This window comes from Tachyglossus aculeatus, chromosome X1, assembly GCF_015852505.1.
Source record: "Tachyglossus aculeatus isolate mTacAcu1 chromosome X1, mTacAcu1.pri, whole genome shotgun sequence".
In the NCBI taxonomy this organism is placed as follows: Eukaryota; Metazoa; Chordata; class Mammalia; order Monotremata; family Tachyglossidae; genus Tachyglossus; species Tachyglossus aculeatus.
This window is the reverse complement of record NC_052101.1, coordinates 39,379,124-39,398,103: the sequence shown is the minus strand read 5'-3', so window position 1 is coordinate 39,398,103 and position 18,980 is coordinate 39,379,124. Positions and strand designations below refer to the sequence as shown.

General features: G+C 51.8%; 1 protein-coding gene across 1 annotated transcript; it reads left to right on the top strand.

Annotated features, from left to right (window-relative positions):
• The first annotated feature begins 2,713 nt into the window (after positions 1 to 2,713).
• On the top strand, positions 2,714 to 17,169 carry LOC119950285 (V-type proton ATPase subunit e 1-like). The gene is made up of 4 exons (XM_038772544.1): positions 2,714 to 2,855; positions 8,333 to 8,380; positions 16,045 to 16,181; positions 16,696 to 17,169. The coding sequence occupies exons 1-3, from the start codon at positions 2,752 to 2,754 to the stop codon at positions 16,136 to 16,138; spliced, it is 246 nt and encodes an 81-aa protein (XP_038628472.1). The 5' UTR covers positions 2,714 to 2,751; the 3' UTR covers positions 16,139 to 16,181; positions 16,696 to 17,169.
• The last annotated feature ends 1,811 nt before the right edge of the window (positions 17,170 to 18,980 follow it).

Below are 18,980 nucleotides of genomic sequence, written 5' to 3'. Positions count from 1 at the left end.
CCCGAGGGTTGTGTGTTCTACTTCAAAGCCCTCGGGGAGACTTCTGTACCTGTGGATTACTGCCTTTTCCATTTTTTGCAAATGGTATTTGCTTTGCCTTCACTATTTGCCTGGGTAGGTACAAGATCACCCTATTGGACAAAATCCCTACCCCACGTGGGATTTACAATTTAACGGGGAGGGAGACCCGGTATTGAATCCCCATTTTGCAGATGAGGAAACCGAGGCATGGAGAAGGTGAGTGACTTTACCAAGGTCACCCAGCAGGCACGGGGCAGTGCTGAGATTAGAACCCAGGTCCACCCACTAGGCAATGCTGCTTCTGCCTTTGCTTTACCAGTCAGGCAGAAAGACTGTGTTGGTGAAATTTTCTTTTCTGTTGAGTGAATGGAAAGTAATTCTAAACATGGGATGTGTGATTCTATTTATTTTATTTTGTTAATATGTTTGGTTTTGTTCTCTGTCTCCCCCTTTTAGACTCTGAGCCCACTGTTGGGTAGGGACCGTCTCTGTATGTTGCCAACTTGCACTTCCCAAGCGCTTAGTACAGTGCTGTGCACACAGTAAGCGCTCAATAAATACGATTGATTGATTGATTCTGAAACATGTCCTTCCAAATTCCCTTCTCCCTATTCGTTTTTCAGAACCACGAAGCTCAGGATAGAAATGAGAGCCGAGACGGTTGTATCTCGTACGTTAGTGGCGAGCGCCTGGGCTTAGGAGTCAGAGGTTGTGGGTTCTAATCCTGCCTCCTCCATTTGTCAGCTGTGTGACTTTGGACAAGCCACTGCACTTCTCTGTTCCTCAGCGAGCTCATCTGTAAAATGGAGATTAAGGCCGGGAGTCCCACGTGGGGCAACCTGATTACCTTGTATCCACCTCCAGCGCTTAGAACAGTGCTTGGCACATAGTAAACATTTAACAAGATCCATCATTATTATTATTCATTCAGTCGTATTTATTGAGCGCTTACTGTGTGCAGAGCACTGTACTAAGTGCTTGGGAAGTACAAGCTGAAAACATCTAGAGACGGTCCCTACCCGACGACGGGCTGTCTCTCCGTCCCCTTCTCTGAGCTCATTGGGGCTCCTTCTCGCCGTTGGGCCGAGGATAATAAGTCATCGATTAAAATCGATGAATCAATTGTATTTTATTAAGAGTTTGGTGCATGGAGGGAGCGCACTGTAAGAAAATGAGGCAGTAAACTCGGGTTGTGTCTAAAAATGAAAATGCCGCCCGGGACGGTGGGAGAGAAGCAACGTGGCTCAGTTGAAAGAGAAGCAGTGTGGCTCAGTGGAAAGAGCCCGGGCTTTGGGGCCACAGATCATAGGTTCAAACCCCGGCTCTGCCAATTGTCAGCTGTGTGACTTTGGGCAAGTCACTTCACTTCTCTGGGCCTCAGTTACCTCATCTGGAAAATGCGGATGACGACTGTGAGCCCCCCCATGGGACAACCTGGTCACCTTGTAACCTCCCCAGCACTTAGAACAGTGCTTTGCCCATAGTAAGCACTTAATAAATGCCATCATCATCATCATTATTATTATTATTATTAAAGAGCATGGGCTTTGGAGTCAGAGGTCATGGGTTCAAATTCCAGCTCCACCACTTTATTGCTGTATTGTAGTTTCCCAAGCACTTAGTACAGTGCTCTGCACACAACGCTCAATAGATACGATTGAATGAATGAATGTAACCTCTCCAGCGCTTAGAACAGTGATTTGTACATAGTAAGTGCTTAATAAATGCTGTTCATTCATTCAATCATATTTATTGAGCGCTTACTTTGTGCAGAGCACTGTACTAAGCGCTTGGGAAGTCCAAGTTGGCAACATCTAGAGACGGTCCCTACCCAACAGCGGGCTCACAGTCTAGAAGGAGGAGACAGAGAACAAAACAGAACACATTAACAGAATAAAATAAATAGAATCAATATGTACAAGTTAGAGTAATAAATACGTACAAACATATATACATTTATTCTATTTATTTACTCTATTTATTTTAGTTTGTTAATATGTTTTGCTGTCTGTCTCCCCCTTCTAGACTGTGAGCCCACTGTTGGGTAGGGACTGTCTCCATGTGTTGCCAACTTGTACTTCCCAAGCGTTCAGTACAGTGCTCTGCACACAGTAAGTGCTCAATAAATACGATTGATTGATTGATATACGGGTGTATATATATGTATATATATGGTACAGCTTTGGAGTCAGGTTATGGGTTCAAATGCCGGCTCCGCCGCTTGTCAGCTGTGTGACTGTGGGCAAGTCGCTTCTCTGGGCCTCAGTTCCCTCATCTGGAAAATGGGGATGAAGAGTGTGAGCCCCTGTGGGACAACCTGATCACCTTGTACCGCCGCCCCCCCCCCCCAGCGCTTAGAACAGTGCTTTGCACATAGTAAGAGCTTAATAAATGCCATCATCATTATTATTATTTGGAGCCGGGCAGCGCTTCCCAGACCAAGACGGAGCGTTGACTGCAGGGGCCTATGAGGCCTGTGGGGGCGGAGGAGAGGGGAGGGAGCTTGCGCGCGTGCGCGCTGGCCGCGGGGGCCGCCGGGAGTCGTAGTCCCGGGCGGGAGCGGACGGCGCCTGCGCGACGGCGGCGCTCGGGCGGGGGGGGGTTGGGCCTTGGGGCTGCGCAGGCGCGGAGGGTGCCCGAGGAGCGGCCGCTAGGGGGCGTGGCTCCGGGTCCCGTGGTCTTGGTCGGGCGGTAGGGGTCAGAGGTCAGCGGGCGATCAGACTGTGGGCCATGGCGTCCGGGGCCCTGACGGTGCCCCTCATCGCGCTCAGCGTCTTCTGGGGGGTGGTCGGCGCCGCCCTGCCCTGGGTCGTCCCCAAGGGACCCAACCGAGGGTGAGTGGGGACCCACCACCGCACGGGCACGGGCACGGGCACACACACACGCTTCCCCAACCGGGACTCAGTTTCCCCAAACGTCCCTGGGTGGGAGGGGAGGGGAGGGGGTACCCGGCCTCCCTCCTGCTCAGACTGGTCGCTCCCCGCGGGACGGGGGGCCCGGGCCGCACCCCCCCCCACCCCCCCCACCGGCCTTCACCAACCTACCTACCTAATCAGAAGAATTATAATCATGATGATGATGACGGCATTTGCTAAGCGCTTACTAGGGGCCTAGCACCGTTCTAAGCGCTGGAGGGATAATAATAATAATAATGATGATGGCGTTTGATAAGAGTTTGCTAGGTGCCGAGCACCGTTCTAGGCGCTGGGGGTGGTAATAATAATAATGATGATGGTGCCATTTGTTAAGCGCTTGCTAGGTGCCAAGCACCGTTCTAAGCGCTGGGGGGGGGGGGCGGTAATAATAATAATAATGATGATGGCATTTGTTAAGCGCTTACTAGGTGCCGAGCACCGTTCCAAGCGCTGGGGGTGGTAATGATAATAATAATAATGATGATGATGGCATTTGTTAAGCGCTTACTAGGTGCCGAGCACCGTTCTAAGCACTGGGGGTGGTGATAATAATAATAATGATGATGATGGTGGCTTTTGTTAAGCACTTACTAGGTGCCGAGCACCGTTCTAAGCACTGGGGGTGGTGATAATAATAATAATGATGATGATGGTGGCTTTTGTTAAGCACTTACTAGGTGCCGAGCACCGTTCTAAGCACTGGGGGTGGTGATAATAATAATAATGATGATGATGGTGGCTTTTGTTAAGCACTTACTAGGTGCCGAGCCCCGTTCTAAGCGCTGGGGCTGGTGATAATAATAATAATAATGATGATGATGGTGGCATTTGTTAAGCGCTTGCTAGGTGCCGAGCACCGTTCTAAGCGCTGGGGGTGGTAATAATAATAGTAATAATGGCATTTGTTAGGCGCTTGCTACGTGCCGAGCACCGTTCTAAGCGCTGGGGGTGGTAATAATAATAATAATAATAATAATGATGGTGGCGTTTGTTAAGCACTTACTATGTGCCAATCAATCGTATTTATTGAGCGCTTACTGTGCACAGATCACTGTACTAAGCGCTTGGGAAGTACAAGTTGGCAACATATAGCTCGTTCAAGCTCTCATCCTCTCCCGTCTGGACTACTGCACCAGCCTCCTCTCTGATCTCCCATCCTCCTGTCTCTCCCCACTTCAGTCTATGCTTCACGCTGCCGCCCGGATTGTCTTTGTCCAGAAACGCTGTGGGCATGTTACTCCCCTCCTCAAAAATCTCCAGTGGCTGCCAATCAGTCTGTGCATCAGGCAGAAACTCCTCACCCTGGGCTTCAAGGCTGTCCATCACCTCGCCCCCTCCTACCTCACCTCCCTTCTCTCCTTCTGCAGCCCACCCCGCACCCTCCGCTCCTCTGCTGCCGCTAATCTCCTCACCGTACCTCGTTCTCGCCTGTCCCGCCGTCGACCCCCGGCCCACGTCCTCCCCCGGGCCTGGAATGCCCTCCCTCTGCCCATCCGCCAAGCTAGCTCTCTTCCTCCCTTCAAGGCCCTACTGAGAGCTCACCTCCTCCAGGAGGCCTTCCCACACTCAGCCCCCTCCTTCCTCTCCCCCTCGTGCCCCTCTCCATCCCCCCCATCTTACCTCCTTCCCTTCCCCGCAGCATCTGTATATACGTATATATGTTTGTACATATTTATTACTCTATTTTACTTGTACATATCTGTTCTATTTGTTTTATTTTGTTAATAGATTTGGTTTTGTTCTCTGTCTCCCCCTTCTAGACTGTGAGCCCACTGTTGGATAGGGACTGTCTCTATGTGTTGCCAACTTGTACTTCCCCAGCGCTTAGTACAGTGTTCTGCACACAGTAAGTGCTCAATAAACATAATTGATTGATTGATAGAGACGGTCCCTACCCAACAGTGGGCTCACAGTCTAGAAGTGCCAAGCATCGTTCTAAGCACTGGGGGTGGTAATAATAATAATAATGACAATAATGATGATGGCATTTGTTAAGCGCTTACTAGGTGCCGAGCACCGTTCTAAGCACTGGGGGTGGTAATAATAATAATAATAATGATAATAATGATGATGGCATTTGTTAAGCGCTTACTAGGTGCCAAGCACCGTTCTAAGCACTGGGGGTGGTGATAATAATAATAATAATAATGATGATCATGGTGCCATTTGTTAAGCACTTACTATGTGCCAAGCACTGTTCTAAGCGCTGGGGGAGGTAATAATAATAGTAATAATAATAATGATGGCATTTGTTAAGCGCTTACTGTGTGCAGAGCACTGTTCTAAGCGCTGGGGGGCAGATCAAATTGTCCCACGTGGGGCTCACAGGCTTCATCCCCACTTTACAGATGAGGTCACTGAGGCACAGAGAAATGAAGTGACTTGCCCAAGGTCACACGGCAGCCGTGTGGTGGAGTCGGGATTCAAACCCCTGACCTCTGACTCTGAAGCCCGGGCTCTTGCCACTGAGCCACGCTGCTTCTCTACAAGGTGATCAGGTTGTCCCACGTGGGGCTCACAGTCTTCACCCCCATTTTACAGATGAAGTAACTGAGGCCCAGAGAAGTGAAGTGACTTGACCAAGGTCACACAGCAGACGTGTGGCGGAGTCGGGATTAGAACCCAAGCCCGGGCTCTTTCCACTGAGCCACGCTGCTTCTCTACCTACCCACCCACCCCACAGCTTGACACCCACTGACTGCTCAATGCTGATAACAGTGATGGCAGACGTTAAGCGCCTACCCTGTGCCAAGCGCTGTTGAAAGCCCTAGGGCAGATACCGGGCAATAATAATAATATTGATGGCATTGGTTAAGCGCTTACTACATGCCGAGCACTATTCTAAGCGCTGGGGGAGCTACGAGGTGACCAGGTTGTCCCTCGTGGGGCTCACAGTCTTAATCCCCATTTGACAGAGGAGGTCACTGATAATTAATAATAATGATGGCATTGGTTAAGCGCTTACTATGTGCCCCTTCTAGACTGTGAGCCCGCTGTTGGGTAGGGACGGTCTCTAGATGTTGCCAACCTGTACTTCCCAAGCGCTTAGTCCAGTGCCCTGCACACAGTAAGCGCTCAATAAATACGATTGATTGAATGAATGAATGTGCCGAGCACTGTTCTAAGCACTGGAGAGGATACAAGGTGATCAGATTGTCCCACGTGGGGCTCCCAGTCTTCATCCCCATTTGACAGAGGAGGTCACTGAGGCCCAGAGAAGTCAAGTGGCTTGCCCAGAGTCACACAGCCGATAAGTGGCGGAGCCGGGATTAGAACCCACGACCCCCGACTCCCAAGCCCGGGCTCTTTCCACTGAGCCCCGCTGTAATCAGGGTGTCCCCCGTGGGGCACCGGGCCGGGAGGACTCGGACCGGGCGGGACATTTCCCCACAGTCACAATCCCGTGGTGGTTGGCCATGGAAACCCTTAACATCCTCTTTTTCTATTTATGGTATTTGTTCATCATCATCATCATCAATCGTATTTATTGAGCGCTGACTATGTGCAGAGCACTGCACTAAGCGCTTGGGAAGTACAAATTGGCAACATATAGAGACGGTCCCTACCCAACAGTGGGCTCACAGTCTAAAAGGGGGAGACAGAGAACAAAACCAAACATACTAACAAAATAAAATAAATAGAATAGATATGTACAAGCAAAATAAATAAATAAATAGAGTAATAAATATGTACAAACATATATACATATATACAGGTGCTGTGGGGAAGGGAAGGAGGTAAGATGGGGGGGATGGAGAGGGGGACGAGGGGGAGAGGAAGGAAGGGGCTCAGTCTGGGAAGGCCTCCTGGAGGAGGTGAGCTCTCCGCAGGGCCTTGAAGGGAGGAAGAGAGCTAAGTTCCACACTTGCCCGGTTATAAAATGCACTTTTGTAGGAGAAGAAATGGCTTGAAACTTGCCCTGTACAAAGCGGGCGGGGGGGGGGGGGGGGGGGGGGGGGGGCGGAAATTGTGAACTGCTGTTACCCCATTCCTCGTCCCTAAAAACAAGCCTTGCGGGACAGAACTGGTCCAACTGACCGTTCAGACCTTCTTGTATGCTAGGCACTGTACTTAATCACCGGGGTGGATACAATATAATCCGGTTGGACCCGGGACGTGCCCCACGTGGGGCTCGCAGTCTTAATCCCCATTTTACAGAAGAGGGAACTGAGACCCAGAGAAGTGAAGTGACCTGCCCCGGGTCACACAGCTGACCGGTGGCAGAGCCGAGATGAGAACCTAGGTCCTTCTGACGCTCCGCCGGGCCACACTGTTCCCCTTCCCCACGTTGCAGGTAGGACGACCTCCTCTGTGGTCGGGAACAGGGTTTTTCCCGAGTGTGCGGCCCCGTGTCCACGTAGGCGTGGAGTCCAGCCCGCGTTGCTGAGACTTTCCTCTTCTAGAGGTGAACGGACGAAGGCAACCGCGCCAAGCGGGGTGCGCAGCACTGCGGAAATCATCATCATCATCAATCGTATTTATTGAGCGCTTACTGTGTGCAGAGCACTGTACTAAGCGCTTGGGAAATACAAGTTGGCAACATATAGAGACAGTCCCTACCCAACAGTGGGCTCACAGTCTAAAAATCAGCGGTCCCTGTGGGGACTCGGCCCCAAGATCCCAGGCCGGGGCGCATCCTCCGCCCGAGCCCCCCACCTCTCCGAAGCCCTCAGCCTCCAGCCCCCAAACCCAACCCTGAGAGCTCACCTCCTCCAAGAGGCCTTCCCAGACTGAGCCCCCTTTTTCCTCTCCCCCTCCCCCTCCCCACAGCACCTGTACATATGTTTGTACAGATCTATTACTCTATTTCACTTGTACATATTCACTATTCTATTTATTTTATTTTGTTAATATGTTTTGTTTTGTTGTCTGTCTCCCCCTCCTAGACTGTGAGCCCGCCGTTGGGTAGGGACCGTCTCTAGATGTTGCCAACTTGGACTTCCCAAGCGCTTAGTACAGTGCTCTGCACACAGTAAGCGCTCAATAAATGCGATTGAATGAATGAACCCCTGTCCCACGGCCTCCTCCACGAGGGAGGGAGCGTCCTGGATCTGGGCAGTGGGAAAGGGCTTTGCCCCCTGAGCAAACCGAAGGGAGGAAGTGTGAGAGCAGTGTACACAGGAATTTCCCCATTTTCTCCGGCCTAGTTTTTGCCTCTTAATCCTCACGGTCACCGTTCTTTCCAACCCCATCTTCACCGACCGTTCGAGTATTTTCCGCTCCCCTTCTCGTCCTAATCCCGCTCGATTCTTCTTGGCAGTGAGCGGTTCTGTAATCTCGACTCTCCCGGAGGGGACGGTGGGCCCCGGGCACCTGCTAGGATCCGTCTGTACCCCCTTTCCAGAGCAGATGACCGGCTCATTACCAATCCCCCCCTTTTTTGTTTTCCTTTCCAGTGTCATCAACACCATGCTGGTGACCTCTGCCGTCTGCTGCTACCTCTTGTGAGTACCTGCCGACGTCCTATCCTAGTTGATGTGCAATGTGAACATGGGTCTTGGCATTTTGGCTCTGGGGTATGACTGCATCACAAGCATTCACTGTGGACTGTTGGTCACTAAATCGGAGTGAATCTCGGTTTGGGCCCGTTTCCAGTCGGCGATTGAAGCGGCAGTATTGACTGCGTGTCGACTGAGGACTCTGCAATCTAATCTTTCTTCACGTTAACGGCCAAATTTCTCCTTGGCAATTGTAAGAGAAAGTTTAGGTATTTATTGAGTCATTACTGGGTGCAGAACACCGTACTAAGCATTTGGGAGAGCACAACGTCGGGTAGTATGTAGATACGATCCCTGCGACGAGGAGTTTAAGGATTAGAGTGGGAGACAGACATAAATCATGTTGGGTTGGGGCGAAAATCGAACTGCTTATGAGTTACCGACCCAGGGGCATAAGCGATGCAGAAGGGAGGGCAAATAGGGGAAGCGAGAGGTTAGTCAGGGAAGGCCTCTTGGAGGAGATGAGATTTCAGTAGAGCTTTTAAGATTGGCCAGTGGCGTTCTGTGGGATATGCCTGGTTCTTCCTCATCGCTGTAGAGAACACCACTCTCCACCCTGTCTCACAAGCCTGTAACCTTGGCATTATCCTCAACTCATCTCTCTCATTCCACCCATATATTCAGTCTGTCACCAAATCCTGTGGCTTTTACCTTCACAACATCACAGTTAAAGATTGGCCAGTGGCGCTCTGTGGGATATGCCTGGTTCTTCCTCATCGCTGTAGAGAACACCACTCTCCACCCTGTCTCACAAGCCTGTAACCTTGGCATTATCCTCAACTCTTCTCTCTCATGCCACCCATATATTCAGTCTGTCACCAGATCCTGTGGCTTCTACCTTCACATCACAGAATCCACCCTTTTCTCCCCATCCAATCTGTTGCCGTTCTGATCTGAGCACTTATAGCCCTCCTTGATTTTCCCATTAGCCTCCTCGCTGACCTCCCTGCCTCCTGTCCCTCCCCCCTCGAGTCCATACTGAAGTCTGCTGCCCCGATCATTGTTTCCAAAACGGTCAGCCCACATCTTCCCACTCCTTAAAAACCTCCAGTCGTTGCCCGTCCATTTCTACATCAAACAGAAACTCCTTACCATCGTCCTTCAAGCGCTCAGTCGGCTCGCTCCCGCCTATCTTACTTCTCTGATTTCCTAGTATAATCCAGCCGACTCTCTTTGCTCCACCAACATCAACCTACTCACTGTAGCTTAATCCCGTTTCTGTTGCCGAGGATCCCTTGTCTACGACCTCCCTCTGGCCTGGAACCCCCTCCCCATTCGTATAATAATGATGGTCTTTTTTAAGCGCTTACTACGAGCAAAGCACTGTTCTAAGCGCTGAAGCACTGTTCTGTTCGTATGTGACAGATAGCCCCTTATTAATCGTATTTAGTGAGCTCTTAGTGTTGTCAAAGCACTGAATAAAAGTTAATAGACATGTTCCCGGCCCACAAGGAGCTTACAATAGAGAGTGGGAATGGAAAGGTGGTGGGAATGGGGAGAGAGGTGAGAAAGGAGAGAGCCCTTCATTTCCCCACACCCTCTCCCATCTGCACTTGACTCTTTACCCCTTAAGCACTTATTCACTCCACCCTCAGCCCCCCAGCACTTTTATACGTAACCATAATGTACTGTAATGTCCCCTCCCACCTAGACTGTGAGATCCTGGTGGGCAGGAAATATGTCTACCAAATCCGGTGTACTGTACTTTCCCAAGCACTTAATAAAGTGCTCTGCACACAGTAAGCGCTTAATACTATTGATTAAGAAGAAGCTCTGGGCCAGAGGGAGGACACAGACAGGGGATCAGCAGCAAGAAAAGCTAGATTGAAAGATAGTGATTAGCATTAGAAGAGCAACAGATTAGGCTGTAATAGGAATTCAGGGAGGTGAAGTAGGAGGGGGCAAGCTGATTGAGTGCTTTCAAATTGATGGTAAGGAGTTTGAAATGGAGATGGATGGGCAGCCATGGGAGGTTTTTTGAGGAGTGGTGAGGTGTGGGCTGATTTTGGCGGAAATAGCGTGGGCGGCAGACTTTAATGTGGACTAGAGTGGGGAAAGACAGGAGGGAGAGAGGGCGGAGAGTAGGCTGATGCAATAGTCAAAGTGGGGTGCCACCTCGGTAGCCATCATTATTATTATTAGTGTGGCAGCAGTTTAGATGATAATAATGACGATGGCATTTGTTAAGGGCTTACTATGTGTGAAGCACTGGGGGAGGATACAAGGTGATCAGGTTGTCCCACGTGGGGCTCAGTCTTTATCCCCATTTTACAGATGAGGGAACTGAGGCTCAGAGAAGTGAAGTGGCTTGCCCAAAGTCTCACAGCTGACAAGTGGCGGAGCCGGGATTAGAACCCACGACCTCTGACTCCCAAGCCCGGGCTGTTTCCACTGAGCCACGCTGCTTCTCCATGATCAATCAATCAATCGTATTTATGGAGCGCTTACTGTGTGCAGAGCACTGTACTAAGCGCTTGGGAAGTACAAGTTGGCAACACATAGAGACCCTCCCTACTCAACAGTGGGCTCACAGTCTAGAAGATGATGTGGTCTCCCAAATGCTTAGCTCAGTGTTCAGTACCCAGGAGGTGCTCAGTACCCTATATTAGTTGATAGCTACTGACAAAATTCTATCGAGAGATGTCCTGCAAGTTTCCTTCCGAATACTTTGCCTCCCTAAGGGATTTTTTTTGCATCAATTAAGGGCTTGAGCTTTTATTTAAGCTTATTTAAGAATGCATTGCAATTGCAACCAACTGGTAATGGTTCCTGGTTAATTAGTGTCTCCAAGTATGAAGCGGCGATTTTTCAGTGTTTATTAGGCTTTGTCGTTTCATCATCATCAATCGTATTTATTGATAGCTTACTGTGTGCAGAGCACTGTACTAAGCACTTGGGAAGTACAAGTTGGCAACATATAGAGACAGTCCCTACCCAACAGTGGTTTTGGGGGTACGGACTTGAGCGGCTAGGTGACACAGGAGGTTGGGAACATCGGGTGAGGAGATGAGAGGCTAGTCAGGGAAGGCTTCCTCGTAGGGCTTTCAAGATTGGGAGAGTGCCGGTCTATTGGAAATGTAGTAGGAGGGAATTCCAGAGAAGAGCAAAGTAGCGAGCAAGAGGTTGATTGTGAGAGAGATGAGAATTAGAGGAATTAGGTTAAGAAGAGCAAAGTGTGCGTGGGCTGGGTTATGGTGGAAGAGGAGTGGGGGTTAGGTTGGGGGGGGGGGAGAGTGCTGATTGACTGCATTAAGGCCTACAGTGAGGTGTTTCTGCATGATGCAGAGATGGATGGGCAATCAGTGAATCGTATTTATTGAGTGCTTACTGTGTGCAGAGCACAGTACTAAGCGCTTGGGAAGTACAAGTTGGCAACATATAGAGACGGTCCCTACCCAACAGTGGGCTCACAGTCTAGAAGGGGCAGTCATCGAGGGCTTGGAGGCGTGGGGAGACAACCACAGAACACTTTTTTTTTTTCAAGTCAGGGTAGCAGAGTGAAATATGGAATTCCAGGGGAAATCCTAGCCCACACAAGGAATATCCAAATGGAGACTCTGTAGCACGCTTCCAGCCTAGGAAGGGCCATTTTCCCTAAGGGGTGGCTAGCTGTCGGCTGGCCCAACTGGGGCCGCGGGGGTTTCTCGGAGAGTGGGGACGATTGCCCCCTGAAGCGTGTTCTCCAGAGCGTTGGTGGATTCCCCTCCCCTACTCGGGTGCTAGTAATTTCAAGTTCCACATTTTCTTGTTTCCTGTCCAGTTTGGTAATTTACACGTGCGAATAACATCATATTCCCCGTCTCCGAGCTGTGAGTGTGTGAGTTCCGGGAACCTGGGTGAAGTCTAAGCAGTTGGACACTTTAGGTTGACAAAAACATCGGGAACCTGGGTGAAGTCAACCTAAACCTGGTGTTTAGGTTGACAAAAACATGTTTATTGCCCTACACTTCATAGCTACGGTTCTTGTGTTTTCTTATGAATTACTCCAGAAATTTAGACTGTGTAGTTGGGGAGGCAGGGTGGTTTTGTGGAAAGGATGTCTGTCTCCCCCTTCTAGATTGTGAGCCTGTTGCTGGGTAGGGACCGTCTCTATATGTTGCCAACTTGGACTTCCCAAGCGCTTAGTCCGGTGCTCTGCACAGTAAGCGCTCAATAAATACGATTGAATGGATGAATGAATAGAACAGGACATGTCCCTGCCTTGCTCGTCTGGAATAGTTTGGGCCTAATTTAGCCCCGGGGCCGTGGACCAGAGAACTAACTGCTTTTCAGCCCCAGCAGGAAGAAGTAGGGCCAGACCCTACGGGGAAGTTCTGGGGCTGTTTGACATCTGTCGTCCTCTAGGACAGGGTGGGATGGAGTCTGGGAGATAAGGAAATAGGTGTATTTCTATCCATCTACCTCTCTAGCTACATACACAAAGCGAGAGAGAGGGAGGGAGACAGAAAACTCCCGATGCTGCCGATTATTTGTCTGCTCCACCCCTCTGCCTCCAAGTTGGACATTAACATGCAAGGCGTGGGAGGTGGCAGGTCCTGGAATATACCAGTAACTACTGCTAAAAACTCTGCTTCTCTGTCTCTGGCCTCGCTGCCAAAGGCTGGGAGTGGTGTATTTTGAGTTAACTCTGCGAGTTTCTTATCACATCGTGGGCTTTAAGGACCGAAAGGGTCTCCCATCATTTCCCCCATCCCCCTGCCTCACCTGTCCCCGGGTTGGCTGGTGTGGGCTAAACAAAGCTGTGTTTTGAGCCATAGGCTGGTCCTGTTTTCAGTAAAGAGGTTGATTCTGGGCAGCTTGGCCCGGTTGGGCTGCTTCGGGGTGAGGCTGCGGAAATCGGGATCCGGGCAAGCGAGGCCTGCTTTTTGTTTACGACCGGGCAAGTCCAGAGGAGATCTGGCCTGCGACCGGAAGGATACTGCCGCTTGACCGCTTTTTATTAAAGTTGGAATGAAAGATCCATCTTGTGCCTTCAAGTTGCAAAGAAATTTGGAGTTCGAAATTCCGCCTCCTCCTCTAGACCGGATGGGTAAGGGACGTGACCACGGCTGATTGTGTTGTAGTGTACTCTCCCGAGCACTTAGTACAGTACTCTGCACGTAATGAGTGCTCGGTAAATACCATTGCTTGGTTATGTATTTCATAATTCCGCCCTTGGCCTGCAGAGCAGCGTGATGTCATGGGTGGAACATGGGCCTGGGTTTGAATTCCGAGTCCTCCACTTGTCTGCCGTGTGACCCTGGGCAAGTCAGTTCACTTCTCTGGGCCTCAGTTACCGCATTTGTAAAATGGGGATTGAGACTGTGAGCCCCACGTAGGACAGGGACTACGTCCAACCTGATTTGCTCGTAACCCCCCCCCCCCCCCCGCCCCCAGAGCTTAGTACAGTGCCTGGCACATAGTAAGGACTTATCAAATACCATTATTATTGTTATTATTATTATCACTAATAATAATTAGAAGCCATGTGGCCTAGTGGAAAGGGCATGGCAGTCAGAGGCCTTGGGTTCTAATCCCAGCTCAACCAGTCGTCTGCTGGGTGACCGGGGGCAAGTCACTCCAGCGCTTTGTACAGTGCCTGGCTCATAGTAAGCGCTTAACAGGTACCATAATTATTACTTAGGGATTCTGATACCTGTTCTTCGTCCCCTTTAGATTATGACCCCATGTGGGTCCTGATCATCTTGCATCTACCCCTGTGCTTAGTATAGCATTTGGCTTATCTAGTGTAGTATAGTATAGTGAGCCCTTACCAAATAGCACAGTGCTTATTAATGCTTCTGAAGAGGGCAGGGCCCCTAGGTGAGGGTAGTTAAGCGGGAGCCCCACTGGGTGAGCGCTCCAGGCTTTCCGGGGCCGGGGGACGTTTGTGGGGCTCGCTTCCTCGGTGACCTGTGGTCTCCACTCCCTGCCCGAGGGGGCTTAGCCCGGCAGCTGATCCCGCAGCTTGTGTTACGGCCTATAAAGCCCGTTGGTTTCTGCTCAGGAGCCTCACCCGGTTTTGGAGCTGGGCTCCATGGGCAGTGCAGTCCAGACAAAGTCAGGCCAACTTGGCACGCATCCACTTTCCCCAGGCAAGGGCCCGGCGGGTGCCTGGCAAGTCCAAGGGAGGGTGATATTTCTGCCAGAGGCCCTCTGGGCTGGGGAGACCCTCCTCCTGCCGGCTCCTCTCTCCCTTCCCCGCTGAGGGCCCCAGGGGGCTATCAGTGGCCCGGGGGGGTGAGGGAGAGTGAATGCCAGCCCCACGGGGCAAGGAGATGGGGACCCTAAAGCTTGTGTCTGCCGGTGGAAAGCTCTCCCGCACAGACCTCCCTCCCTCCACCTTGTCCTCCCACTTTCCCGCTTCCCCCGACGGCTGGACCGTACCCAGGCCCCTGAAGCTCCCGAAAGCTCCGACTGACTCTAAGCTCGGTGAAGGCAGGAGTCGTGTCTGTCTACTCTGCTGTCCTCCCAGGCGCTTAGAACAGGGCACAGTAAGTGCTCAATACATACCACTGATTGAACCCTTCCCTGAAGGAATTTCCAGTCCTGCAGAGGATCCACCAGTACCATTCCCTGGCACTGAGGTGAAGGAGCCTCCGCCCCAAACTGGCAGGAATCCCAACGCCGGTCGGGGCCCGGTTGGCGTCTAGTTGGGAAATGTGAAAGGGAGTTTTGGCACATAGGCCTCAGAATGCATGAAATAATAACTTGTCCCGTGGAATCTGATCCCCCCTCCACCCACTTCCATCAATTCAGAAAGAGTTTTTCCTTCCATCTCTTCTCATTTAAGGCTGAGAAACACACGAGGCTTAGAGCCCCGGTGGGAGGAGCAAAGCTGAGCTCCGACGGTAGAGGAAGGGAAGATTCCTCCGTGAAATTCCTAATGGAACCGGTAGGAACACTTCTGAGGTCTTTGACCTCAGTTTGGAGGAGTGTGCCGTGTTGTCCCGTTCTCCTGGAGAGAGAGGACCGACCCTACCGTGGTCCCCCGAAGGGCGAGGTGGGACAGGCTGCCCGCTTCCCGCTCCCCTTAACCCGCCTCCCGCCCATGGGCCCAGGCAGCGGCCGTCAGGGATCGGCTCGGGCCGGATCCCTGGCGGTCCGATGTCTGGTGAGGGCTTGGTTTGTCTCCCTTTCTCGTAATAAAAGGGAGGCCGAGGCCTAGCTGGGACCGATGCAGGTTGGCTCGGGCACCGCTTCAGAGGAAGCGGGAGCCCGCTCGGCCAGTCCGGCCCCGCGCTTCTGCTCGCCGGGGCCGGGGAATTTTCCGGGCCTGTCACGCTGGCGACAGCCGTTGTTTCCAGATGCCGGCGGGCAGGCCGGGAGGAGAACCGAGGGGGACCTGTGGACGGCGGGGCGGCAGGGCCTCCACCTCCCTCCGACGGCGTCGGGTCAGCGGCTCCAGGAGGCCGAGTCCGGCGCCGGACACCCAGGTGCTTCTGTGTTCGCAGGCTGGGGCCGCCTGCCTGCCTTCCCGGGGCTGCTCCCCGCCCCAGGCTCGCCGTCTGTCTTCCCGGGAACCCGCTCCCTGCGTCCCGGGCGGGGAAACGGCCGTAGGTGGGGTTTCCGCAGTGCCGCCGCCGAGGAGGGCAGGCGGCCTTTCTGACGGTTTCTTTTCCTTTTTGCAGCTGGCTGATTGCAATCCTGGCCCAGCTCAATCCCCTGTTTGGACCCCAGCTGAAGAATGAAACCATCTGGTATCTCCAGTATCACTGGCCTTGAGGAGGAGGGAGGAGGACGGCCTCCCGGGCTCACGGTGAACTAGGTAAATATCACCAGGGCAGGCTTTGCAGTGAGGGAGACCGGCTATTTGAAAACCAGAATACGAGTATCGGAAGACCCGCTCAGCCCTCAAACTTGGGGGGCTTGGAAAGCTTCCTGGCTTTGACAATGCTACCATTCATTCATGCATTTAATCGTATTTATTGAGCGCTTACTGTGTGCAGAGCACTGTACTAAGCGCTTGTACTACCACCCCCGGAGACTCCGGGCAGATCCTGCCGTCAAGCATGAGGCCACATGGCTCAATCCAATACGAAAACTGCATCATCCATGGCAACTACCTTTAATTAGAAGCCCCAAACCTACCCCTTTCTACCCTCCACAAACACAAAGAGCCAGCTGACAACAAAACATTCTCTCCTTTCATCTCGTTCCAGTTTACGTGGCCAAAGCCTTTAGGTGCTCTGGGCCCCATCTCGCTCTCTCTGCCCAGCTCATGGTGAACCTGTGCAGTTGTCCCCATCCACGGGAATAACCCACCTGATTTTGTTTTGCAGGGAAGGTCATCCCTCTACCTGCGAGAGGACCAGAGACTGCCTTAACCCACCTGCCTTAAACGTAGTACTCAACTGGAAATGCCTTACTAAAATAGTCCACTGTTTTCTCTCTCCTACATTTTTACACTTTCAGAGCCCCTCGTCTGTTTAAACTGTGAGTGTGCACGCACTTCCCTCCGCGGCACGGGGAGGCTTCTTTTAGTGAATTGTCAGGGCGTGCGACCCTTCTACCCCCAGGAACTCTGAGTTATCAGCCGATGCTCTCTTCTCTCCCTCCCTGTTTTGAGGAGTGTGACGGGCACAGCGCTTGCCCACTGACTTCCAGCCACCCAACCCACGGCAGCCCCTGGGGTCGGGGCAGCAGACGGGGAGGAAGGGTGGAATTTTCCCCCACACTGCTTTTTCAGGAGGATTTTGATCTCCTAATTTCTGCCTTCACCTTTTAGAATAAAAGATGTTTCTACTTTGTCGGGATGCCCTGTGTCTGTTTCCTTTACAGAGGCACCATAAGTCTTTAGCTCAGCTTGCTTTGCTGATCTTCAGCTCCCCGATGGCACACATCGTATCTACTTACGCTCTTCTGTCCCCCAAGCTTGAAACGGTGCTCTGCACACCGTAAGAGCTCAAATACCATTGCCTGATTGATTTTTAAACAGAGTTTTAGAAACCTGGTCCCGACCACCTTTTTCTACCAGTTTGGAGTTTGTGCTCTCAGAAGGCAGGAAGGAGGAGTTTGCCGGGTGCCCCTATTCTGGATTAGCTCCATCCCGTGAGCGGGGAGCCCAACCTCGGGGCTGAGGCGGCCTTCGTGCCCGCACAGACGTCCGTCTGTCATCCTCCTGCTGCAGCGCGCGGCCGGGAGCGTCCTGCGGCACAAGGAAGTAAGTCGGGATCTGGGCCTAGGCGGGGAGGTGTCATTTCCCATCCTCAATCGGGGGCCAAGCCTCGGGTCTGGGTTGGCTGCTCCTCCAGCCTTCCAGGGGCACTTTCTGCCGGCTATTGATAGAAGGAGCCTCCACCGGCTCTGTTCCCAGGCCCCCGGAGCTCCGTTTGCCAAACCGGGACTACGCCGGAGCTCTTCCCGGCCCCTCTGGCCCGCGGGACCGGCCGCTTTAAATTTCCACCACCACCGCCCCTGAAAGTAGTCGGGTACACTGGAGATAGTCTCGGCTTATTCCAGAGGCCACGGGGGCCAGAGAGGAGAAGCGGCGGTGGGGCTGCGTACCGAGGGACGTGAGTTTGGTCTTTATGGTAAGTGGCCACAGAGGCCTCTCAATCTAGAGGGATGGGAGGAGATGGAAGAAAGGAAAAAACAGGCCCATTTGGCAACCAGTAAAAGTACTGGTACTCTCCCCCTTGTAGACTGTGAGCCCACTGTTGGGTAGGAACTGTCCCTATATGTTGCCAACTTGTACTTCCCAAGCGCTTAGTACAGTGCTCTGCACACAGTAAGCGCTCAATAAATACGATTGATGATGATGATGATAGAGCAGTCTGTCACTGCTCGGATGCTGGGCTACACTTGGGGCCCCGCTGCCTCCGTCCAAACCACTGTAACTTTTCCAATACTCCATATTCCTCGGTCCAGGTCCTCCCCCTATCCTGGCTGGTCTATTCCATCAGCTTTCTTCCCGGCCTCTCCCCTCCCAACACTTCATTCTACCACAAGGATCTCTTAAAATGCCATTCTGCACAAATCTTTCCAAGCCTTAATAAACCTTAAATGGTTACCTATCCCTTCTGCACATCAAGCAGGCACCCCTGACCAGAATTAATTAATTCTGGTATTTGTTAAGCACTTACTATGTGCCAGGCACTGTTCTGAGCGCTGGGGGAGGATGCAAGGTGCTCAGGTTGTCCCACGTGGGGCTCACCGTCTTCATCGCCCTTTTCAGATGAGGGAACTGAGACACAGAGAAGTTGAGTGGCTTGCCCAAGGTCACACAGCAGACAAGTGGCAGAGGCAGGATTAGAACCCATGACCTCTGACTCCAAAGCCCGGGCTCTTTCCATTAAGCCACACTGCTTCTCATAGGCAATATCAGACTCCTTGACAGCTGGCCTCAATAAAATATCTAGCGAGTCACAGAGCTATTGGATTTTTTACAAACACTACTAACATTTAGTTTCAACCCTAATCAGGTTCCACCTCCCTTGTCCGCGGTGTGTACAATAACACAAACGGCACTGCTTTATGCTCACTCAACATTTTGGGCAACTCCAGGCCACTTTAAAGTCTATTTCAATCAGTTTTCAAGAAGTTCACCAATTCACTCCTACTTAAA

Bases quoted from the DNA above. Each gene is read 5' to 3' on its own strand.
- LOC119950285 (XM_038772544.1), top strand. From the start codon at position 2,752: ATGGCGTCCGGGGCCCTGACGGTGCCCCTCATCGCGCTCAGCGTCTTC. The intron at 2,856-8,332 runs GTGAGTGGGGAC...TTTCCTTTCCAG, and splicing joins CCCAAGGGACCCAACCGAGG to TGTCATCAACACCATGCTGG. The intron at 8,381-16,044 runs GTGAGTACCTGC...TCCTTTTTGCAG, and splicing joins GCCGTCTGCTGCTACCTCTT to CTGGCTGATTGCAATCCTGG.